The sequence below is a fragment of the Citrus sinensis genome, chromosome 5, assembly GCF_022201045.2.
Source record: "Citrus sinensis cultivar Valencia sweet orange chromosome 5, DVS_A1.0, whole genome shotgun sequence".
Taxonomy (NCBI): Eukaryota; Viridiplantae; Streptophyta; class Magnoliopsida; order Sapindales; family Rutaceae; genus Citrus; species Citrus sinensis.
In genome coordinates, this window is record NC_068560.1 from 148,267 (window position 1) to 173,600 (window position 25,334).

The 25,334-nt window shown below is 32.7% G+C and overlaps 3 protein-coding genes and 1 pseudogene across 4 annotated transcripts; all 4 read left to right on the forward strand.

Moving 5' to 3' along the window:
• The first annotated feature begins 2,458 nt into the window (after positions 1 to 2,458).
• On the forward strand, positions 2,459 to 19,778 carry LOC102628398 (tryptamine 5-hydroxylase-like). 2 transcript variants are annotated; one of them, XR_008055284.1, is made up of 4 exons: positions 2,459 to 3,457; positions 3,563 to 4,250; positions 11,141 to 11,183; positions 19,729 to 19,778. XR_008055284.1 is itself a non-coding variant. In XM_006470718.4 (2 exons), the coding sequence occupies exons 1-2, from the start codon at positions 2,528 to 2,530 to the stop codon at positions 4,196 to 4,198; spliced, it is 1,566 nt and encodes a 521-aa protein (XP_006470781.2). In that variant the 5' UTR covers positions 2,459 to 2,527; the 3' UTR covers positions 4,199 to 4,350. The 2 variants fall into 2 exon arrangements, 1 of the variants encoding a protein (XP_006470781.2); XM_006470718.4 differs by lacking the exons at positions 11,141 to 11,183; positions 19,729 to 19,778 and having other exon boundaries at positions 3,563 to 4,350.
• Positions 5,758 to 8,596, forward strand: LOC107176650 (protein FAR1-RELATED SEQUENCE 5-like). The gene is made up of 3 exons (XM_052442635.1): positions 5,758 to 7,935; positions 8,008 to 8,082; positions 8,462 to 8,596. The coding sequence occupies exons 1-3, from the start codon at positions 5,758 to 5,760 to the stop codon at positions 8,594 to 8,596; spliced, it is 2,388 nt and encodes a 795-aa protein (XP_052298595.1).
• Positions 18,004 to 19,644, forward strand: LOC127902727 (tryptamine 5-hydroxylase-like; annotated as a pseudogene).
• A 2,495-nt stretch (positions 19,779 to 22,273) lies between the features above and the next one.
• LOC102627726 (cinnamoyl-CoA reductase 1) lies at positions 22,274 to 24,382 on the forward strand. The gene is made up of 3 exons (XM_006470715.4): positions 22,274 to 22,807; positions 23,275 to 23,624; positions 24,003 to 24,382. Exons 1-3 carry the CDS (start codon positions 22,331 to 22,333, stop codon positions 24,145 to 24,147), a joined length of 972 nt encoding a protein of 323 aa, XP_006470778.2. The 5' UTR covers positions 22,274 to 22,330; the 3' UTR covers positions 24,148 to 24,382.
• The last annotated feature ends 952 nt before the right edge of the window (positions 24,383 to 25,334 follow it).

The window sequence follows — 25,334 nt, forward strand, 5'->3', positions numbered from 1 at the left end:
TTGGCCCCAAAAAAAATACAAAAGGAAGTCTATTACTTTATCTTTTCAACTTTTGGTTCTCTAAAATTTCATTTTCATTTTTTCCACGTCAAGACAGAGAAGCGTAAGCGCACAATATATACGATGTGCATGTAAGATTCAATATCTTAAATGACATGCCATACATTTTACTGCGTATTAAATTAAACCACAGCTTTGCACATATGTCCACCTTTTTTTTTCTAAAATGACATATATGTCTAGTTAAAATAATATAGTGGCGCAATTAGTTTGGCTTATTTCAAAACATTTTTTATTTATATGTCTTATTCAATAATTATAAGTACTTATTTAATCTCATTAGTTTTATTTTTATTTTTATTGTCGTTCATTTTTTTTTAATAAAACTTTCGAAGATTAAATAAGTTATTTTACTTTTATTAACAAAACCTTAAATTTTGGACTCTTAAAAGTAGAAATTGATTTTTTTAAAATATTAAAATTTCTAAAATACAATTTACTTATTTGACAATCTTATTTCATTCATTTTATGACATAACTTTTAAAAAAATTTCAATTAAAATAATTTTATAATTTTTAATAAAAGATCTCATTGACAACTGAATAACTAATTTTTTTTGTAAATGCTCCACTTATAAAAACTCTATTTAAATAAGTTTTGTTTGAAAAATTATACCAAATGAAGTCTTAATACATGTTTTGTATTGCTTATCTAATGGCATAAAGGCTTAATTCCATAAGATATTTTAAAAAATCCTAGTCTTGTTTAGTCACTTTTTGAATAAAGCTTTTGGAGTTTAAGTCATTTTGCTTCTACTAACAAAATCTCATATTTTGGACTGTTTAAAAGGATGGGGCTATTTAAATCTACTAATTTCCTCTCTATACCCTCTTTTTATTTAAGAAATTTATTATCTAAATAATTTTTTAAGGCATTACTTAATTAACCATTTCTTTTCTTTCTCTTTTCAATTTCACAAATTCCTATCAACTCATTCAAAATATTCTTCAAGCTACAGATAATTGGTATTACTAGTTAAAAATAAACATCAATAGATTTTTATTAGCCATGAAAGTTAATGAATATTAATTAATTCAATTTTTACCAAGTACAAAAGCTAATGAATATCAAGAAAAAAAAATCTTACATATAAAAAGTATAAAATATAGATCATGATATATTAAAAAAATTGAAAAAATGAATTATAAAAAGAATGAATTGAGTATTTAGGGCTAGTTTGGGAATGCTGTAATTTTTAAAATAATTGCTATTAGCTGTGCTGTAAAAATAATTAGTTGTGAAAAGAATCAGTTAAATATTTGGTAAATTTTGTTTTCACAAGTACTGTGAGTTTTGAAAACAGTTATGAACGTTTGGTAAATTTTATTATCAAACTGCTGACAGAAAACAAATGACTAAAATATACATAATGCAGGATAAAATTTACTTATACATATAAAAACATGTACATATAATATTTTTAATTGTGTATTATAATAATTTTTACTAAAAATAAAATTTATAATATATTGATTTTATTTTTTTATCTTGAAACAATTGATAATTAAATTTATAATATAGTAAAATAAATTTAATAATAATTCAACCAACAAATTGATATTAATAAATTTATATTGATGAATTATAATAAAAAATTATTAAAATATTAATTTTGTTTCTAATTTGAATAAAGATAATTTTAGGTTTATCTAATAATTTTAAGGATATTTATGAAATTGTATTAAAGGATAGAATTGATTCTCAAAATAAGAATCTAAAAACTGCTCTTTTCCTACTTTTTAAAATTAGCTGTAAGAGGGGTTGATTTTGACGAAAGTAATTTTGATTTTTTTTTACTAAAACGTTTAAATTAACTTTTAGATTTTTAAAATCACTTTTAAGTTTCCCAAAAGTAATCACAAACATGCCTTTAGTTTATAGAATGTGAAAGTAGAGAGAATATGCAATTTTAAGATTAAAAAAAAGAAAGTGATTAACGAAGGGTGATTTTGAAATTTTAAATTTTTAGTAATAAATTTATTTTTTAAAATGGGTGTAAAGAGGAATATGAGTCCCACCCCTTTAGAAGTACCGGTTATAGAATTTTTTTTAAAACGTTAAATTTTTTAAAATATTATTTATTTATTTCATAATTTTGTTTTAGTCTTAGAATAATATAATTTTTTTTAAAATTATTTATTAAGATAATTTTATAATTTTTTTTAAAAAAGTTCTAACTACAATTAAACTAGTTAATTTTTTTAATAAAAATTCTATAAGTAAAATCTTCACTCAAATAAGTTTTGTTTGAAAAGGCAGAAGCTTGGTACTTAGTTTGGGCGTTTCAGTGCTTAAAGACATGACGTGCGTGAGGAGTGGTTGGTAACATGTATAACGAAAGTACAAAATTACCCTCGCTCATCTGAGAGGGTTCTGTTTTATAAAGTCATGCCTATTCCTCATCACTGCTTGCACTTAAAGAGAACCACCGACAGCGAGTAGAGAGGAAATTAAGTTGAGGGACTAATGGCCAACTTTAGCCCCGAAATCCTCTTTCTGTCATTCGTTGTCTCGACGGCAATCCTCTACATGATTAATAATCGGCGAAGGTCACTGCCAAATTCACCGTCACTGCCGTCACCACCAAACAAACTTCCGATAATAGGTCACCTTCATCTCTTCTACAAAGAGCGCAAGCCACATAAAAGTTTCGCTAAACTCGCAGAGAAGCTGGGTCCCATATTTTACATCCAGCTCGGCCGAGTCCCCGCCGTTGTAGTCTCCTCTAAAGAGCTGGCCAAACAAGTTCTCAAAACTCACGACCAGGTCTTCGCCAGCCGCCCAAGCATCCTCAGCGCCAAGCACGTCTCCGTCGGCCCCGCTGACGTCACCTTCTCCCCCAACGGCCCTTACTGGCGCCAAGCTCGCAAGATCTGCGTCACCGAGTTACTCAGCCCAAAACGAGTCAACTCTTTCAAAGTCGTCCTAGATGAGGAAGTGAACCGGTTTATGAGCCGCGTGAAAGCCCGCTGTGGGTTAGAAACAGACATGAGTGATCTTATTTTCGCCTTCTGTACTGATTTCTTTTGCCTTGCAGCATTTGGGGTGAGGTTCATGGAAGATGAAGACGAAGGGCAAAAGAGTAAATACTTGGCGAGTGTTTTCATAGAGGTTGAAGAGTTGCTGACAGGGTTTTATTATGGGGATTTTTTCTCGGAGTGGGTTTGGCCCGGCTGGCTCACTGGGTACACACCTAGGGTGATCAAGGGTTCTCGGAACTTGTTGAATGCTGTTGATGAGATTTTCGATAAGACTTCCAAGAGGAAGCAGCCGCTGGGTACCGGCGCATTCTTATTGCACGGTAATGAAGATTTTATTGATGTTTTGCGTAGAGTCCAAAAAAGCGACGATTTGGATGTGCCCCTCACTGACGACAATCTTATGGCTATTGTTTCGGTAATTACAGCTTTTCTTGATTAATTTAAATTAATTTCTTACAAGAAATCAAACATGTAAACGTATGTCAATGTATGATGTGATACTACTGGTGCATTCGCGCAGGACATGTTCGTGGCGGGAGTCGACCCGTCGACAGCAACACTAGAATGGATAATGACAGATCTGGCTAGGCACCCAAGAGTGATGAAGAAGGCACAGGAAGAAGTTCGAAGCGTAGTTACTGCATCTGGGAGTGGGAAAGTTGAGGAAAACCACATCCATCAACTCAAATACATGAAAGCTGTGATTAAGGAGTCAATGAGATTACACCCAGTTAACTTATTGATTCCAAGAGAGTCCTCCGATAAATGCACGCTTGAAGGCTACGAGATACCGGCCAAAACTAGGATTTTTGTCAACAACCACGCAATTGGAAGAGATCCCAAGTTGTTTACAAACCCCCACGACTTCATTCCTGAGAGGTTTCAACAGGAGGAAGATATTAAAGATTTTAAGGATAAAGATTTCAGGTTTATGCCATTTGGGGGAGGAAGACGAGGTTGCCCAGGCTATGGTTTGGGTTCGATTACTGTGCAGTGGGCTGTGGCTAGACTTCTATATCATTTTGACTGGGCATTGCCTCGTGGAGTCGGCCCCGGCGACGTGGATCTTCAGGAGGTTTTTGGCCTTGCTGCCAGGAAGAGGGTTCCTCTTGTGCTTGTCCCAACAGTTAACAAGGGTTATGATTTCAAGTCCTAATAATTATGCTTAAATCACGTATTTCTTCTCCTCTAATAAATGTTCAGAATCTTAAATAAAAGAGTTCTGCTATTTGAACGAAATGAAGTCAAAGGGACGACAGAAAAAAATTGTCATGTGGGATTAATGGAAAGGGTTAATTTTGTCCTGCCCCCAACTGTTTCAACATTTTTCGCCACACACCCATATGTTTCGAAAATACTCACTCCACACCCAATTCCGTTAATTTGACCGTTATGTTTAACGGAGCTATTTGAAATTTAAGTAAATGTCCAAAATACCCCTTATCTTGAATTAGAGAAAAATAAAATGAGATAAAATATTAATTTAATAATTAATGTTTACATTAAAAAAATTTATTTAAAGGTAATTAATAATAATTTCATCAATTAAATTATCAAATAAATTTAATTTATCATCATCAAATAATATTTAGGATATGAATTTCCAAATTTGCCCTTTGACCGTTAGAATAAACGGTCAAATTAACGGAATTGGGTGTGGAGTGAGTATTTTCGAAACATATGGGTGTGTGGTGAAATATGTTGAAACAGTTGGGTGCAGGACAAAATTATCCCTAATGGAAACAAAAAATGGGCACGTGAATGAAGCAGTTTTGTCCCTTTGTCTGTTACTTTTTGAATTTAAAGAATAAAATAATTTAAAAAAAAAAGAAAAGTAACGAAAATAAATGAAAGGGAAATTACTTTTTAGTTATATAGTTTCTCTCTATTTCTCTCTATTTCTCTCATTTGAGTACGTGAATTTTTTCCATTTGAGTACGAGAGTTCTTTGTGTTCAGGAAGGTAAAATTTAAACGAGTTTTAGTCTCAGCATCTCACAAATTTTGTCTCAGCATCTCACAAATTTTGTCTGTGCATCTCAATTATTAGAAGGAATAAATTAGATATAGGTCTACAAATAGAGGTGAGAGATGTTTAAATAGTTAGAATATTTAATTTAAATTGTAAAAATTCGTAGATTTTTATTTTTTATATATTTAAATTGTTATGAATTGTTATGATTTTTTTAATTTAAATGGTTGGAAATAATGGAATAGATTATAATAATTTTTTAATGTGTTTTATATATGTTAGGATTTTTTAAATTTAAATGGTTGGAAATAATGAAATAAATTATAATAATATTTGAATGTGTTTTATATATGTTAGGATTTTTCTTAATTTAAATGACTGGAAATAATACAATAAATTATAACAATTTCTAAATGTGTTTTATATATGTTAGGATTTTTTAAAATTTAAATTGCTGAAAATAATGAAATAAATTATAACAATTTCTGAATGTGTTTTATATACTTAAGTTGTTAGGATTTTATAATTTAAATTGCTGGAGATAATGGAATAAATTATAACAATTTCCGGATGTGTTTTATATATTTAAGTTGTTAGGATTTTATAATTTAAATTGTTGGAGATAATGGAATAAATTATAAAAATTTGTGGATGTGTTTTATTTATTTAAATTGTTAGGAATTTTCGTTACTGGACAAAATGTTATATAAGTTTCTTAATACAAATGTTAATTATTTTGTAGAAATGGAGTATTTGGAAAATGAGCATGCATTTGAAGAATTGCAAGAAACAAGAGCTAACGATGTAAATGAAATTGTGGAACCGAACAAATGTGAGCCAGCTCTTGGAATGTTATTTGATAATCATGAAGAAATGTTTGCATTTTACAAAGCTTATGGTAAACAAGAAAGGTTTCCTGTGAAGGTTCGAAGTACTAAGAAGGGGACCGATGGAATTGTAAAATATGCGACATTTGCATGTGGGCGTAGCGGCAAGTCAGAAAGTAAATCTGCTAATGCATTGAAGCCGAAACCGAATGTGAAAAATGGTTGTGATGCAAAAATTGAAGGTTGTTTAAATGAAGATGGAAAATGGGTTCTTCGAACTTTAAATCTTCAACACAACCATGGATTGAGTCCAGATAAAGCTAGGTATTTCCCATGCAATCGCAGAATTAGTACAAGCGCTAAAAAGCGAATTGAAATGAATGATTGTGCAGGAATTAGAATAGACCAAAATTTCAATTCTATTGTTGTTGGAGCTAGTGGATATGAAAATGTGCCATTCTTGGAAAAAGATTGTAGAAATTTTGTTGACAAAACAAGGCGATTACAACTTGAGGAAGGAGATGCTATGGCACTTTTAAAGTACTTCCAGAAAAAACAAGCAGAATGTAATGAATTTTTTTTTACCATTGATTTGGATGAAGAGGATCGATTAAAGAATGTGTTTTCGGCAGATTCGTGGAGTAGGGCAGCTTACAAATATTTTGGAGATGTCATCACATTTGACACTACATATCTGACCAACAAGTATGACATGCCATTTGCGCCCTTTGTTGGAGTTAATCACCATGGACAGTCTATTTTGTTGGGATGCGGATTGATTTCACGCGAGGATACGGAGACATTTACGTGGTTATTTGAGGCGTGGCTATCATGCATGTCTGATTCTCCTCCCCTTGGTATTATTACAGATCAAGACAGGGCAATGCAAAAGACAATTGAAAATGTTTTTCCTACTACTAGGCACCGATGGTGTTTATGGCACATAATGAAGAAGGTGCCTGAGAAGTTAGAGGCTTTCAAAGAACGTGAATGTATTATATCTTCCCTGCTCTCTGCTGTATATGATTCATTGAGTTCTGATGCGTTTGAGGAAGCTTGGCATTGCATGATTACAGAATATAATTTGTGGGATAATGATTGGTTAAATGGTTTGTACGAGGAGAGGCATCGTTGGGTCCCATGCTATTTAAAAGGCTATTTTTGGGCAGGAATGTCAACAACTCAGCGAAGTGAAAGTATGAATGCATTTTTTGATGGATTTGTTAACTCAAAAACAAATCTGAAACAGTTTGTAAAGCAATATGAAAATGCATTGACGAGGAAAGCTGAATTAGAATGGCAAGCAGATGCCAAGTGTTTCAGTAAAATGACACCATGCGTGTCAAGATATGAGATGGAGAGGCAAGTTGAAGAAGTGTACACCATTTCCAAGTTTAAAGAATTTCAAGAAGAATTGACTGCTCTAATATATTGTGATATCTCGGATTCTGTGGGATCAATATATCAAATAATTGAATCATTTGGGCAAGGTCGGAGAGGCTTCTTTGAGGTTGTTTTTGAAGAAGCTGAGTGTGAAGTTACTTGTATATGTTCAAAATTCCAGTTTAGGGGGATTCTTTGCAGACATGCCCTTGCAGTGCTGATACGTAACTCAGTTGAATTACTTCCAGAAAGATACATTTTATCAAGGTGGAGAAAAGATGTGAGGAGATGTTATAGTAAGCTGAAAGTTTGTTATGATGTGCAGAATTTGACCATCCAGCAAGAAAGATATGAAAAAATGTGTAACGCTTTCAGTGAGGTTGCAGACGTAGCCTCTGATGATGAAAATAGCTATAAAACGGTGTTGGATTGGATTGAGAAAGTAATGAAGGATCTGCCCAAGCAAATTCGTTGTAAAAGTGTGGGAAAAACTAATACTAGTGGAGCAAGTTGTAGTAGCAACAAACAAATTAACAGTGAGAGTGTGGAAAGAACTGTTATTGGCGAAGTAAGTTGTGGCAACAACAATGTTCAACTTGCACTAAATGATCCAGTAGTGACACGTCGTAAAGGCCGTCAACCTAGCCTGAGGAAAGAATTTTCGATTCGAAAGAAATTCGTTCAAAAGAACAAGTCCGCACAAAAAAATAAGGTATGATTAAAAATAAATATCTATTTTCTAATTAATTTGGTCTTAGTTTAATTGTCTTTAATAATCTTGTAGGATTTACAACAAACTGCCCCATCATCTTATCATGTGCCTAATGAAATCTCCACACAAGGGAGTAACATAGCCACGGTAAATTTTGTGAATTGATGCGTTTAAAATTTTCTTTTATTTCGAGGATATGTTATTAAGTATAAGATTGCACATATGTAGACGCTACAAGAAGGAAGTACTATATACGGAAATCTCAACCAATGCGGCACTATGGGCTATTATAATGTAAGAATTAAATTATTTAAATTTTAGTTTTAAGATTGCGCATATGAATTTTACATATATTTTATTATTTGATTAGGTACCTATGTACCAATCCCAATTCGGTGGAAGCAACATTTATCAGCCATTTCCTTATAATTGACATACAGTAAGTTGTTGTTTACAAATCGTTAATGAATACATATATTTTAATATTTCTGTAATGTAATATGATATTTATTTTTATGTATTATAGCAACCAGTCCCACCGTATACTTCGCAGTTGCATTATTCTTCTCCTTCGATGACTTATCAAGGATCTCAAAGTGAGAATTTCCAACAGTTACTACAGCAGCAGCAGTGTAATGAAGATAACAATGATGATACTTGATTTGTATTTTGGCTCTAAATTGTAGTGATGAAATAATGTTGTGTTAAATTGAACTTTAAATTTTTAAAATTATGTTAGATTTGACATTAAATCTTTGAAATTGTAGTGATGAAATAATGTTGTGTTAAATTAAACTTTTAATTTTTGAAATTATGTTAGAATTATTTAAGGTAATAATTTTTCCTCTTAATAATACTATAGTTGCATGTGATTGTGATGATGAAATTTTACCTACTGATAATTGATCATCACTTGCATGCATTTACCAGATTAAAAGAGGGAGCGTGGAGGTATGTATATGCTCTTACCACTATCTATTTTAATATATACCTTACTTAATAATTTTGAATTGATTGTTAGTACATGGTTCATGCATATATGCCAATTGGCAAAGTTCAACCGTATATATGTTTGCATGGCAATATATAAGCTCTTTAAAGGTTAGGTTAATTAGGTAATAATCTTTTCAATTCATACAGTTTCTTATCTTTCTTCATCTTTTGTTCTATTTAATTTTGCTATAGTTGTGGCCTCGTTGTTTTATTAGATAATTTAAAGAGATTAAAAGATTTGCTAGCCTAGATAGGTTTCATCCGCGCGCTTTCCTTTAAGCCAAGGTAATTAATTTGATTAAGTCAAAAAGAAAAAAAGTCACACTATATATTTTGCATGAAGCATCAATTCAAGCAAATGAGGAAAAACTTAGGAAATTTGAAACTGTGGGAACAATTCATACACAACAATCATTTAATTAAAAATATTTAAATTTATACATTACACGGGATACAATTTCATTTATGCAAAATACATATAGCAATGACTATCCCTAAAATACAACATACAATGGATAATATAGGTAGAATAATACAATCATTTCTTGTGTTATCAGTTTGCACAGTTTTGTCACATGTAGGCACTTCAGTTTGCACCCTCTTTTCGAGTGTTTCCACAAGAAATTTTGTAGTTTCTAACATATTAGATGTCTCTGACAATTTTTCATGCCTTTTTATGTAATCATTGTAGGCTATTTCGGCATCCAACAAAGATGTATAAGATTTATAAGAATTCCCTCTGAATCCATTTACTTGCATCTAACATTCAGGCCAAGAATTGTATATTCCCGGCTTTCGTCCTTTGAAAACAACATAACAACTTTGAGTAGGCATTTGAATTCTATATTGGAAAAATTTAGATCAATATTCTAGACTTTTATGCTAAGAATTTCAACTGCTAACAATAAGAGAAAATTTCAAAATCAAGAGGGAAAAAAGAGTAACATTTTAACCTTCTGAAAAAGAATGGGAGCCTCACAGCAAAGCACGAAGGCCAGCATCAATCAAGAAACTAATTTCTGCAACTGTAAGTGAGACAGATCACAGCAACTTGCACCAAAAGAAAACAAGAAAATGAATATCCAGCAAACATATCCAGCAAACAAATTCAGACAAAAAAACGAGAAAATGAATATCCAGCAAACAAATTCAGACAAAAAAAAACGAGAAAATTAATATCCAGCAAACAAATCCTCTTAATCCACTGGCAACTACAACATCTTGGTTGTCAAACTAAACCATCAATATCCAGCAAACAAATTCCAATCTGAGTTAAAAACAAAAAAATGAAACAACTTAAAAGCAAATCTGGTTACCCTTTTGAAAACCCAAGTGCATAGATCCAAAGTCGGAACTCAACGATCAATAATAACCAAATAAATGAATTTTCACATAGTCGAGACTCAAAAACATAGCAGTGAGCAGTAATAAATGCCCTGTTAGTATCTATGAAGACGAGTGAGAATGAAAACCAGAAGCTGAGGCTATGACATTCAGTGTCTCTGAAGAAGAAGAAGAAGCATTGAAGCAACGAATTAAATGAACACAAGGCCGTACCATGTGAGCTACGGTACACATTCACACACGCAAACAAAATCAAATCCAACACCACCAACAACAACTCACCCATGTTTCCAATTTTTTTAATACAATATTTTCAATTATTTATCTTTTTCTTATCATCTTTGTCCGATCGTGCAAGAAAAAAAGTTATAATTATAAAATTTAAAAAAAAAAAGGCTTACGGAAGAAATGCTAACACTGTCAATCTCAAAATTTCATCATCCATGACATAAAAAAATTAAAAAATTAAAAAGAAATTCTTACGGATGCAGCAAGCAACAACTACACGTCTCCAAAACAGCGACGTCGTAGTAGATCTGGGCTGGGCGAGAAAAAGAAAAAAAGGCTGGTAACGAATGAAGCCTGCTCAATGGAGGGGAGTGTGTGTAAAAGGAGGAGTAAAACGAAGCAAACTCATGTCTGGTAATGAAGCAAACTCAATGGAGGGGGAGTAAAATGAGTGGTTAGGGATTAGAGAGTCTGTGTAAAAGGGAGGGGGAGTAAAACGAAGCAAACTCATTTTTTTTTCTTGTGGGGTCCATGCAATATTAAAATAAGCAAAAATCAACGCTTGAAACGAGTGAAACGGCAATTCAAACTTGCGTTTCTGTTGTCCCTTTGTCTTCATTGAGTTTGTTTATCATTTTCCTAAATAAAATTATGAGGAAAGACTCTTACGTCACTCTCTCTAGGTGTTCTTCATATAATCATAAATAGACATCATTTCCATTATGGCGCCCAAATCACTGCTTTGTCAGATTATTGTTTGCTGGTTTTGAATGAGTATGTTGCACAGTGACACATGCCTTAAACAACTTTCAACACAAAAGTTGCTAAGAAAGGCTATACAATTTTTCAAACAAGTCATAATCTTAAGTTGCCTTCAAGTATCTTTTAATTCTTTTACAAACAATCCAATGTTTTTCAGTAGGTGCAGTAAGAAATTGACTTAACTTATTTATTGAGAAAGCAAGTTTTGGTCTTATAAGTACCAAATATTGCAATGCATCTATTATTCTTTTGTATTTAGTAGCATTAACAATCAAGTTATCTTTATTTACAGCTCTTGTTAGTTTCTGTCCTGTACTCATTGGAGTATCACTTTCTCTGCAATTTTTCATGCCAGTTTTTGTGAGCAAATCTCTTACATATTTGGCCTGTGAGAGATCTAAGCTACCCTCTGCACCATGAGTAACTTCAATACCAAAAAAAGTAATTGAAATCACCAAGATCTTTTAAAGCAAAAGTATTTCCAAGATATTTGATGAATGTTTCAATCACTGCATTGTTATCTTCAGTAATTAAAATATCATCTACATATATTAATACAACCACAATACCTCCAAGTTCATGTTTAAAGAACAAAGATGAATCTACTCTTAAGTTCTGAAACCCCCACTGCAACAGTGCTTTCCTTAACCCGTCAAATTAGGCTATGGGAGCTTGTTTCAGACCATAAAGAGCCTTAAGCAGCTTACAAACATGACCAGATGGAGACTGAATAAAACCTTCATGTTGGAACATGTAGACATCTTCATTAAGCTCTCCATTAAGGAAAGCATTATCGATGTCTTATTTTCCAGCCCTTCATCACAGCAAGACTAAGTACAATTCGCACAATAGATTGCTTAACCACTGGACTAAAAGTCTCAAAGTAGTCAATACTAGGTGTTTGATGAAACCCTTTTGCAACCAATCGGGCTTTATTCTTAGAAACAGGACCATTTGCATTATACTTAATGCGAAACACCCATTTACAACCAAAAACTTTAGTAGCTTGAGAGGCTGGTACAAGAACCCAAGTTATTGTTTTTTTCCATAAGTGCATCATACTCAGCTTGCATGGCTGCCTTCCATTTGGGATCTAAAAAAGCTTGGGAGACTGTACTGTACTGTAACATTTGTGGTTTGTACTGTAACCAATAAACAAATACTTTGTAGTATGAAAATTTAATTTGTGTTTGTTATAGAATCTCATATATGGAAAACATGAACAGCCAAGACATTTCAGAAAAGCATAGTCAGGCTTGTGTTTGAAAAGAATTTCATAGGGAGATTTATTTGAGGTTAGAACAGAAGTTGGTAATTGATTAATAAGAAAGGTTGATGTTGAGAATGCTTCCCACCAGAAACTTAAAGGTAATTTGGCTTGTGCAAGAAGAGTTAAACCCATCTCAACAAGGTGTCTATATTTTCTCTCTACTGTCCCATTCTGGTGATGTGTGTGAGGACAAGGATGCCTGAATAAAATTTCATGTTTTTTAAGATAAGGCACAAATGATCTGAATTCACCCCCCCAATCTGACTGTAGGATTTTAATGGTTGTGTCAAATTGTTTTTCAATGTGAGTTCTAAAAATGATAAAGACAGATAAGGCTTAAGACTTGGTTTTCAAAGGATAAACCCAGGTTTATCTACTATAATCATCAATAAAACTAATATAGTATTTATAATCATTTAGAGAGGTGATGGGTGCTGGACCCCATAAGTCAGTATGTATGAGTTCTAAAGGAGAGGTTGTTTTGATTTCTGTTACTCCAAAATGTAGTTTATAAACTTTCCCATATTGACAAGCATCACAAAAATCAAGAATGAGTTTTATAGCTTAACTGCAAATGTTTACAACTGGAGAGTACATGTTTCAGGACTTTTGAACTAGGATGACCAAGTAGCCTATGTAAAACATTTATTAAAGTACTGAAAACTGAACTGGAATGAGACAACAGACAATTTCGAGAATGATGTTGGACAATTTTAGCTTGAGTATCTGAACTATAATAAGGTTGCAAATCATCTAAACAATGTGACATCATAGACATAGGAACAGAACATGACTTTTTATTTACAGTTGAAAATAACGCTTGATGAGTTTTACTTCCAAGCTCAAGTTTTAGCTTATACAGACCTTTCATAGCCACATTCTCCAGCAAAATTGTCCTCTTTTTGTTGTCCTTGAGAAAGCAAGTATTTCCACAAAATTCAATGATCAAGGAATTATCAGATGTTAGCTTAGAAATACCTAAAAGATTTTTGGTAATGTGTGGCGCAAACAGAAGATTTTTTAGCAATAATTTGTGATTTCCAATTGCTAAATGAATACTTCATATATGAGAAATATTAAGGCCATATCCATTACTAATTATAAGTTTTTCATTAATTCATAAGGTTCATTGACACTAAGATTGTTGAGGTCATTGGTAAGATGATGAGTTGCTCTACTGTCTAGGTACCAGCCATCATCCATTACAGTTTCTGGCGTTGCCATTTAAGCTGACATATTTCTTTGACTATAGCCTTGATTAAACCCTTGATTATAATTGCTTTGATGTAGATACCTCATGGCTGGAACAAAATCCTTATTGAACCTATCCTTACAGATATCAGTAGTTTGTCCTATGGTGAAACACACTTGGCATCTAGGTTGATATTGCTGTGATGAAAAATTACCAGGCATTTGAGTTCTACCACCTTGATTCCAAGGTCTTCCTCCATACATATTATTTCCTCTTCCACCTTTCTTTCCTCTGTAATGATTTCCTCCTTGCTGATTGGTTCTAAAATTTCCTTGCATCATGTATCCAGGATTTTTAGATATTGATACATCTTGACTGAAAGCAAATTTTGAGTTGTATGCACCTAAACTTTTCTTCTTGTTTGATCATTTCTGAGCAAAATTTGTAGCAAATGCTTCCATAGCTTCAGCTAAAGTTCGTTATTCCAACATTCCTTCATGTATCATTAACCTAAAGAGTGATTCTGATATATCAAGATCTTGTCATTTTCTTGTGATCAACACTGCTACAGGATTGAATTCTGAACCAATTCCTTCTAACACACTCATCATAAAATCATAGTCACTCATTGGTGGTCCTGCTACTGCCATGCTATCTATTATGCCTTTCATTTTGTGAAAATAGTCATAAACATTCTTTTTTGTCACCATCATTTGTGAATTGCATTGTCTTGAAACTCTCACGCAAGCCTCCATAAATCAGCATTTGATGTGACCATATTAATGACGATTTTTCAATGGATGGTGACCAGTCAAAAAGCCTGAAACTACGTATAAAATAATGTGAAATGTAAATGCCTTTTATCTCATGTTATAATAAAAAATGTTAAAAATACGAAAGGAAATGATGATGGAGGGAAGATAAAATAAATTACATTATAGCATTAATTAAATTTTTTCCTGTAGTGCTATATTTAATTCTAGTTTTTATTTAATTTTTTTAATTTAAATAGTATTGCTCGTTATGAATGGGTACCATCGAGGTATAGCCCCCCCCCCCCCCCCCTCCAAAAAAAAAGGAAGTCTATTACTTTATCTTTTCAACTTTTGGTTCTCTAAAATTTCATTTTCATTTTTTCCACGTCAAAAGAGAAGCGTAGATGCACAATACATACGATGTGCATGTAAGATTTGCACATATGTTATATTACTTTATCTTAAATGACATGCCATACATTTTACAGTGTATTAAATTAAACACCAGCTTTGCACATATGTCCACCCTTTTTCTAAAATGACATATATGTCTAGTTAAAATAATACAGTGATGCAATTAGTTTGGCTAATTTTAAAAATATTTTCTAATTTTTATATGTCTGATCCAATAGTTATAAGTACCTATTTAATCTTATTATTTTTTCTTAATTTTTATTGTCGTTTGGTTATTTTTTGAATAAAACTTTCAACAATTAAATAAATTATTTTACATTTACTAACAAAACCTTAAATTTTGGATTCTTGAAAATAGAAATTGAAAAGCTTTTTTAAAATATTAAAATGTCTAAAATACAATTACTTATTTGACAATCATATTTCATTCATTTTATAACATAACTTTAGAAAACTTTCTATTAAAATAATTTTTAATTTTTAATAAAAGCTCTTATTGACAATTAAATAACTAAATGTTTTTATAAAAGCTCCACTTATAAAAACCCTACTTAAGCAAGTTTTGTTTGAAAAGTTATACCAAATGAAGTCTCAGAACATGTTTTCTATTGCTTATCTAATGGCATAAATGCTTAATTTCATAAGGTATTTTCATAATTCCTAGCCTTGTTTAGTCACTTTTTGAATAAAGCTTTTGGAGTTTAAGTCATTATACTTGTACTAAGAAAAACTCATATTTTGAATTGTTTAAAAGGATGTGGCTATTTGAATCTACCAATTTCCTCTCTACACCCTCTTTTTATTTAAGAATTTTACTATCTAAATAATTTTTTAAAGAATTACTTAATTAACCATTTCTTCTCTTTCTCTTCTCAATTTCACAAATTCCCATAAACTAATTCAAATATATTCTTTTAGCTATAGATAATTGGTATCACTAACTAAAAATAAACATCAATAGATTTTTATTAGCCATGAAAGTTAATGAATATTAATTAATTTAATTTTTACCAAGTACAAAAACTAATGAATATCAAGAAAAAAAATCTCACATATAAAAAGTATAAAATATAGATCATGATATACTAAAAAAAGCAAAAAAATTAATTAAAAATAGAATGAATTGAGTATTTATAGTTTGTATGTTAGCCTAAAGGGCTACACATAATGCAATTTTGATGATAACAAACATATGTATTAAGTTATTTAATAAATATTGTATTTCACATTTTCACTAGTTTTTGAAGGGTAATATTTATGCAAGTGAATCAAGTGAAATCAAGCTCAAGACACTCAACGGACAACGGCGAAATCAAGAATAAAGTTTAGAGCTTAACAGACAAATTAATGTGATAAATTCTTGTAAAGCCGGTATGATTTAATTGATGCATGATTTAGCATTTGAGAAGCTCAAGAGATTAATTTAATTAATTACTTTTCATAAACTAAAAGGTTTCATTTTCATAAGATAAAGTATTTTGTGTTTTTGAGTATTTTGGACTTAAATGGAAAGTTTTGCAATCTTTGATTTTAATAAGTATTATTTTGAATTTCGGAGTTAGACCTTTTTGCAAATATTTGAAACGTTTTGGGCCATATAATAATTTATGAACATTTTGGACTAAAGTGAAAGGTTTTGAGAACTTTGAAGAATATAGATATTATGTTAAATTTTGAAAAGGACTTCTTTGAGAAATAATAATATATTTGGGGCCATATCATAATTTCAAAAAGTTTTGGAAAGCATCAATTATTAGAAAATTCTGAAATTAGATCTATTTGTAAAGTTTTATGACGTTTTGGGTCATAATATAATTATAAAAAGTTTTAGACTAAAGTGTAATTTTAGTGAACAGTATTACTGTAGCAAAACTCAAAAATAACGATAATATCACTGTTACAAGTGACTAGCTAGATAAATCATGCGGCTAACCGCTTGGTTGCGGGAATTTGTCTATAATGGCTAGTTTTCGGGTTTTAACTATAAAAACTCAACTTCAACTTCATTTTAAGGACTAATGCAAGCAAATATAAGATCATATAACATATATTGAGCTTCCAAAACGCAAATCATTATAGATTGAATCATTGTTGAGCTATTATTTGCATATCCACTCTTAAAGAGAGTTTTTGTTATAATTTTTATTTCTTATCAAATTGTGAGTGTATAAGTGTGAGAAACACTTGGGGTGAAGAGATTAGAGAAATAATCTCTTAGTTATAAAGGTTCATTGACACATTAAAAGTCAATTGTAAGAACTTGAAGCCTTGGGAGGCATAGATAGTGAAATCATCGAGCTAGGTTGGCTTGGAGGCGTGGAAGTAGGCGGGGATTGCCGAACCACGTAAAAATCTGCGTGTTTGTTTTTCTCTTCCCTTACTCTTTTATTATTATGCTTGTTTGAATTTATTGTTCTTTATTCTATTAAGGCGTTAAATTGATTTGTTGTGCGAATTGTATTGCATAATTTTTAAAATCTCAATTCACCCCCCTCTTGGGTTGCGTAACTTGCATTTCATTGTAGAATGTGAAAGTAAAGAGAATATGCAATTGTAAGATAGAGAGAGAAAGAGATTAGTGAAAAGTGATTTTGAGATTTTAAATTTTTAATAATAAATTTATTTTAAAAGATGGATGTAAAGATGAATATGAGTCCCACCCTTTTAGAAGTACAGCTTATAGAATTTTTTTAGAAAGTTAAAATTTATAAAATATTATTTATTTATTTCATAATTTTATTTTACTCCTAAAATAATATAATTTTAAAAAAAATTATTTATTAAAATAATTTTATAATTTTTTTAAAAAGCTCTAACTTCAATTAAACAAGTTAATTTTTTTTAATAAAAATTCTATAAGTAAAATCTCCACTCAAATAAGTTTTTGTTTGAAAAGGCAGAAGCTTGGTACTTTACTCTCATTTGGGCGTTTCAGTGCTTAATGATATGGCGTGCGTGAGGAGTGGTTGGTAACATGTATAACAAAAGTACAAAATTACCCTCGCTCATCCGAGAGTGCTGTTTTATAAGGTCATGCCTATTCCTCATCGCTGCTTGCACTTAAGAGAACCACCATCAGAGTGTCGAGAGGAAATTAAGTCGAGGAACTAATGGCCAACTTTAGCCCCGAAATCCTGTTTCTGTCATTCACTGCCTCAACGGCAATCCTCTACATGATTAATAATCGGCGAAGGTCACGGCCAAATTCACCGTCACTGCCGTCACCTCCAAACAAACTTCCGATAATAGGTCACCTTCACCTCTTCTACAAAGAGCGCAAGCCACATAAAAGTTTCGCTGAACTCGCAGAGAAACTGGGTCCCATATTTTACGTCCAACTTGGCCGAGTCCCCGCCGTTGTAGTCTCCTCGAATGAGCTGGCCAAACAAGTTCTCAAAACTCACGACCAGGTCTTCGCCAGCCGCCCGAACTTACTCAGCGCCAAGTACCTCTCGGTCGGACCAGCGGCCGTCACCTTCTCCCCATACGGCGCTTACTGGCGCCAGGCTCGCAAGCTATGCGTCACCGAGTTACTCAGCCCAAAACGAGTCAACTCTTTCAAAGTAGTCCTGGATGAGGAAGTGAACCGGTTTATGAGTCGCGTGAAACTGCGGGTCAGAAACAGACATGAGCGATCTTATTTTCGCTTTCGCTACTGATTTCTTTTGCCTTGCAGCTTTTGGGGTTAGGTTCTTGGAAAACGAAGAGAAGGAAGAAGGGCAAAAGAGTAGATACCTGGCGAGTGTTTTTGTAGAGGTTGAAGAGTTGCTGACTGGGTTTTATTATGGGGATTTTTTCTCAGAGTGGGTTTGGCCCGGCTGGCTCACTGGGTACACACCTAGGGTGATCAAGGGTACTCGGAACTTGTTGAACTCTGTTGAGGAGATTTTCGATAAGACTTCGAAGAGGAAGCAGCTGCTGGATACCAGCGCATTATTATTGCACGGAAATGAAAATCTTATTGAGGTTTTGCGCAGAGTCCAAAAAAGAGATGATTTGGATGTCCCCATCACCGACGACAGTCTTGAGTCTATTGTTTCGGTAATTACATTACGGCTTTTGAATTGGCCAGTTAATTGATGTACATTTGTTTTCATAATCCATTCAAGTAATATCTCGAGAGAAAATTAAAACATGTAATATATGATACGTTAATGTATGATGTGGTGCATGCGCGCAGGACATGTTCGTGGGGGGAGTTGACCCCTCGACAGCAACTCTAGAATGGATAATGACAGAGCTGGCTAGGCACCCAAGAGTGATGAAAAAGGAGTCAATGAGATTACATGAAAGCTGTGATTAAGGAGTCAATGAGATTACACCCAGTTAGCTTCTTGATTCCAAGACAGTCCTCCGACAAATGCACGCTTGAAGGCTATGAGATACCGGCCAAAACTAGGATTTTAATTAACAACCATGCAATTGGGAGAGATCCCAAGTTGTTTGAAAATCCCCACGACTTCATTCCTGAGAGGTTTCAACAGGAGGATGATATTAAAGATTTTAAGGATGAAGATTTCAGGTTCATGCGATTTGGAGGAGGAAGACGAGGTTGCCCTGGCTATGATTTCGGATTGAATGCGGTGCAATGGGCTCTGGCTCGACTTCTAAATCATTTTGACTGGGCATTGCCTCGTGGAGTTAGCCGCGGTGACGTGGATCTTCAGGAGGTTTATGGGTTTGCTGCCAGGAAGAGGGTTCCTCTTGTGCTTATCCCAACAGTTAACAAGGATTATGATTTCAACCCCTAATAATTATGCTTAAATCACGTACTTTTTCTCCTTTAATAAATTCTCAGAATTTTAGATAAATTTATCACTCTCTCTAGCCTCTAGGTGTTCTTCGTTTAATCATAAATAGACACCATTTCTATTATGGCGCCCAAATCATTTCTATGTCAGATTATTGTTTTCTATGTTAGATTATTATTTGTTGGTTATGAATGTACTAAAAAGTTAAATATGCTATTAGCAAGCTCCACCATGCTCCGTTAGGGTGGGCAAAGACCCAAGTTATCTAACATCTTTGACCTGGCCCAACTAATCTAGTCAGGTTTTCAGAGGTTGGATGTTATTTTGGGTTGAGTTCACCAATGTCATCTTATCCAAGCCCAATAATCCAACTACAAAATGTCAACTGCAAAATAAACCCATTTAAATGTTCATGAAGTAATATCTTTTCTATGAGCACCCATTTTTATTCTACAATAGCCCTTGTACATTTGTATTCTCCTTGAACCTCATTAAAAATGCAAATCTCTTTTTACATGCTATCTTGAGAAATGGTCAAAACAATTCTATATTGGTCTAACTCTTCGTATCCCCTCTTGCAAATGACCTTTCTAGCACTCTTCAAATTAGGGTATCCATATATAAATGACATTATGTTCAACCCTACGAAGTATGTTAATGGTAGTTTTGTTCACCTTAAGAAAAACTCTGTTGAAGATCTGTCTCAAAGGTAAGAGCTGAAAAATCTTCTTCTGTCTTCAAGTGAATGGTGTGCATTGACACCGCATATTCTTTTTTTTTTGGAAACAATAATTACACAATTCTTGAAAGAACTTTATTAATGGTGTCTCCCTTTTTCTTTGCTATACTCTTTAACTCTATTGTTTTTTTTTTCTTTTAGCTTCTCATCTAAATTTAAATAAATACTCTTTCATATCTCCTTTGATGTTATTCTTAATAATTAAAAATCTTTTTTAGTTTTGGTGTATAAGCAAATCTCATCTACAACAACTCTTCTGTTCTTCTTAGAATATAATGAAAATTAAAAACAATGATAATGAGTTATAAACCGATTTAAGTTTAAAATTGTAAATGTAGAGAAAGTGGAGTTTTATTAGCCTATTAGAGGGGTGCTAATAGTCTCTTTGTTTTTTTTTTAATATTTTTGTTTTAGAATAATATTAGGAATCTCAATGTATGAATATTAATTTTTATCAAAACTACATGTGTCACTCATTTATTAGATGATTAATTTTATAACTAGTAAAATTACTACTATATCATTGTTTGGCTTAACAAGTAATGAAAGAGAAAAGGCATGTGAATTTAATGGATGAGAAAATAATATACTAGAAGTACCTAACATTTTTGTAGTTGAAGGGTCAAAAAGACAATAGCAAAAACTAGAGATTCAAATTTGGAAGATATTAAACATCTTTAAAATAGGTATATTGAAAGTTAATTATCTAATAACTGCATGCAAACGATAAGGGGCAATCTCGATCGACAATTTGTGGCCAAACATATAACTTATGGCAAGGAAGAGAAGATACGAAAAAGTTAAAGGTGATCGTTCATAACACATATAATTTATGCCAGGGAAAAGAAGATGCCAAAAAAGTTGAAGGCGATCATTCCTAACTTTTCAGAAAGTTGTTGCAAAACAGAAATCGCCCATCACGATCGGTCGTACAGGTGTCTGCTGCGAGTGCAGCAAAACGTTTGTCACGCTCGTTGTGCTAAATGGACCTCTCCTGTGTGCCTCTAAACACAATGCATGTGATCATATCAATGATTCAATGGCCGGTGGGGATGAGACCACTCAAATTCCGAAACTAATCAGGTGAAATATAAACGCTTTTTACCTCCTTCTTTAATTGTATGTTTTACTATCCATTTTTTAAGATTTAAATAGAGAAAATATCATTGAGATTTGAAAGAAAATGAATCGATTGATTTACTTCACAGTATGAATATGCAGAGAGTTCGCTTGCTTTATATGCAGTAATCTAACTAACTTGTTAACTAAGCTTCTATTCCCAGCAAATCAAGCTAACCAATCCCACTACTCTGCTACAGATCACAGAACCACTTGGGCTGAGCCGTAATTCCATGTCATCAATCTGTTCAACAACCTCATTGATCTCTCGTTGTGCTGACTATCGAACAACAGTGTGCCTCCTTAACATAATAGACTAAGCTCGTATGCATAGGAATGGATCTTTTATTATTGTCATGTGACTCTACGTATTGCTAAAGAAAAATACCGGTCCCTAAGGGTTTGGTTGACTGACCACGCAAATTCAAATCTGAAAAGATAAAGATTAAAAAGATTAATTTAACCTATGAATGTATTTAATTACCTGTTCTTTGGGGGAAAAAAGTGAATTTTTTAAGAATATTGTTATATATTTTTACATTCAATTCAGTTGTTCTTTGAAATAATTATAGAAATAATTAAATATACCTAGATGAAAAGAAGTGAATAAAAAGATAGCAATAAACCTGTAGCACCCAAAAATTTCTCATCATTAAAATGTGTATATCCAGTAGTGTCCAAATACTCTCTTGTGTATTCCAACAGCATCGTGCTTTTTGTTTTTTGTTTTTTTCAAAAAATATAAAATTGCCTTCTATAAATGATTGTGTAGCCTTACCTTCAGACTCCACACTTCACAAAATCGTCACATAATTAAAGAGAAAAAGGATGAACGGGCCAGAAAAGGAAGTAGTTTGCGTGACTGGAGCCAACGGGTTCATCGGAACATGGGTGGTCCGAACCCTTCTAGAAAAAGGCTACACCAACATTCACGCTGCCATCTTTCCCGGCACTGACGCATCCCACTTGTTCAGCCTCCCAGGCGCCACCAAGCTCAACGTCCGTGTTTACGAGGCCAATATCTTAGACAACGAAGCAATTTCCAGGGCCATCGAGGGTTGCAAGGGGGTCTTCCATCTTGCCTCTCCTAACACCCTGGATGATCCCAAGGACCCCGAAAAGGAGCTGCTCATTCCTGCTGTTCAAGGCACCCTCAATGTCTTAGAGGCTGCCAAGAAGTTTGGTGTCAGGCGTGTGGTGCTCACCAGCTCCATTTCTTCCATTGTGCCTAATCCCAATTGGCCTCAAGGCAAGGTCATTGATGAAACTTCTTGGACCGACCTTGACTTTTGCAAGTCTCACAAGGTATGTGTGTGTGTCTATATATATGTTACAGTTTATAAGGTTTAGATTTGACTTTAATATTATTATCAGAGACTAGGTTGTTGGACAGATCAACAATTTTTTAAATTAATCTGTGTCAAAAGACAAAGGGTACGGATCACTTTTTATTGGAAGATTTTAAAGAAATTATATAAAATATAGGGATAAAATGTCTAATTGTTAAAATTTTAAGGATCAAATCATTAAAAAAAATTATTTTATAGATTGAAATACGAATTAATATATACGGCACGTATATGAAATAGATTATTCTATTTTCGAGACAGTAAGTTTTTTTGTAGTAGCTAGCCTAGTATCACCCCCGGTCAGCCTGGATCTCTTTATTTAGAGAGAGCCCATGCCATGTTGATATGAGTTATGCTGATTTTTAGAGATTTAACTTCTATATCTTTTTTTTTCCCTAAAAAAAAAAAAAAATTCTATGTTAGATATGGTATTCAATGTCAAAGACACTAGCAGAAAAAGCAGCATGGGAATTTGCAGAGAAGAATGGAACGGATGTGGTGGCAATCCATCCAGCCACATCTCTTGGGCCATTTCCGCAGCCTTACGTGAACGCGAGCGGAGCTGTGCTGCAGCGTTTGTTGCAGGGTTCAAAAGACACTCAAGAGCATTACTGGCTGGGAGCTGTGCATGTTAAAGATGTGGCTAAGGCTCAAGTGTTGCTTTTTGAAACTTCTGCTGCTTCTGGTAGATACCTCTGTACCAACGGAATTTATCAGTTTGCTGAATTTGCTGAAAAGGTCTCCAAACTCTTCCCTGAGTATCCAATTCACAGGTTTGTGTGTGTGTGTCTAGGATATCTGTATTTTGTTAATACATGGATCTTTAATTTCTTTTGGCAAAGAATTGCTACAGGCCCCAAAAAAAAATCATCAGTTTAAAGTTACTTGTAAGATTAATCAATCACTAGTTTACTCATTTGAATTGATGTTTAACCTTACTGATGACTGAATTGGTGGAAGTTTTTCTGTCTGACTTTTAACGAACGCAGTCTTCCGCAATATTGGAGGAGGACTCCACAGAAGAGGCATCTAAATATATATGTGCAAGTTATTCAATTATTGGTTTTTATGTTTCTTGATATTCTGTTCACTTCTTCTTTTTCTTTTTTCTTTTTTCGGTTTCCCCTTGCAAATTGGATTACACACTGCAGGTTCAAGGGGGAAACTCAACCTGGCCTGGTAGCTTGTGAGAATGCAGCGAAGAGGCTAATCAGTCTGGGGCTGGATTTCACTCCGGTTGAAGAGACTATTCGTGAGGCAGTGGAAAGCCTGAAAGCTCAGGGCCACTTGGGCTAGCAAGTGTTGCATTCTTAATAAGTTTTTCTCATTATTTTCTACCGGAATTGATGTTGCTAGTACTAGTGACTCGAGTGGCCAGTCTGAAAAGATTATTTGAAAACCATTCGATTAAGTCTCTGGGGCCTGGCATATTGCGTGTGTATTGTGTGTATGTGTTTGTTTTATTTTCCTTTTTTATTGCTTGTCTGTAATAAATAATGCTGTGAGAAAAACATGATATTAAGTTATTCTATTCCGTTCTTGGTACTTGGTAATAAAACAATGGCAAAAAGAAATTGAAGGGGACAATTAGTATAAATTTTAAAATACACCAAAAAAAAAAAAGAAAATCAACTAGTTTTATCTATAGTGTCTCAAATAATCAATCTGTATATAAAAATATAATATTTACTCTTCAACTGTAATTAAAAAAAAATTTACAAATTATATTCGACACTGTAATAAAATTTTTATCTTTTTGTTACTTGTCGGCGGTGGTAAATTTTTCTTTTAACAATAATAAAAAGAATTTCAAAAAATTATAATGGATCAAAGTGGTAAAATTATTTTTAAAATGAATGAAAGTATATATATCATTCTTCCTAAGTTTTAATAATGATTATGAACTTATGCGTTTAAAAAATTTCTAGTGCTATGTATTATATGACAATATTGTACAATCACAATAACAGCATAAGATAAATAAAAATTTTGATGTAAAATAAAATCTCTCTCTCTATGGTTATACTGTTGGAACCAACCAACTAATTTTGTTATTATAAGGAGATTGTAACTTAATAGAGGTGTAATTACAAAATTATTGTTTTAACTTGATTATCCTTAATATGAGTAATATAAAGATAAAATATACACTACATTAATAATTAATTAATGTCAAATCTAACTATAGATATTGATAAAATAGATAGACATAAATAAATAAATATATTTATTTATTTATTTATTTATTTATGTAGTATTGGGAATATGCAAGTTATCTTAAAAGTCTAAATGTTTATATTTTTTTAATTTAATATTTTTCTGTCAATGTAAATTTTATAAAAACTATATAATGATTGGATAGCAATTCTAAAGATTAAATCACTATCTCAAATACTTTAGAAAAATATTTTTTTTCATCCTAAACTTTAATGTAATGAAAACATATATATTTTGTAATATAAAAATAATTATTACTATGTGGA

Bases quoted from the DNA above. Each gene is read 5' to 3' on its own strand.
- LOC102628398 (XM_006470718.4), top strand. From the start codon at position 2,528: ATGGCCAACTTTAGCCCCGAAATCCTCTTTCTGTCATTCGTTGTCTCG. The intron at 3,458-3,562 runs GTAATTACAGCT...GCATTCGCGCAG, and splicing joins ATCTTATGGCTATTGTTTCG to GACATGTTCGTGGCGGGAGT.
- LOC102627726 (XM_006470715.4), top strand. From the start codon at position 22,331: ATGAACGGGCCAGAAAAGGAAGTAGTTTGCGTGACTGGAGCCAACGGG. The intron at 22,808-23,274 runs GTATGTGTGTGT...ATTCTATGTTAG, and splicing joins ACTTTTGCAAGTCTCACAAG to ATATGGTATTCAATGTCAAA. The intron at 23,625-24,002 runs GTTTGTGTGTGT...TACACACTGCAG, and splicing joins CCTGAGTATCCAATTCACAG to GTTCAAGGGGGAAACTCAAC.
- LOC107176650 (XM_052442635.1), top strand. From the start codon at position 5,758: ATGGAGTATTTGGAAAATGAGCATGCATTTGAAGAATTGCAAGAAACA. The intron at 7,936-8,007 runs GTATGATTAAAA...ATAATCTTGTAG, and splicing joins AGTCCGCACAAAAAAATAAG to GATTTACAACAAACTGCCCC. The intron at 8,083-8,461 runs GTAAATTTTGTG...TATGTATTATAG, and splicing joins AAGGGAGTAACATAGCCACG to CAACCAGTCCCACCGTATAC.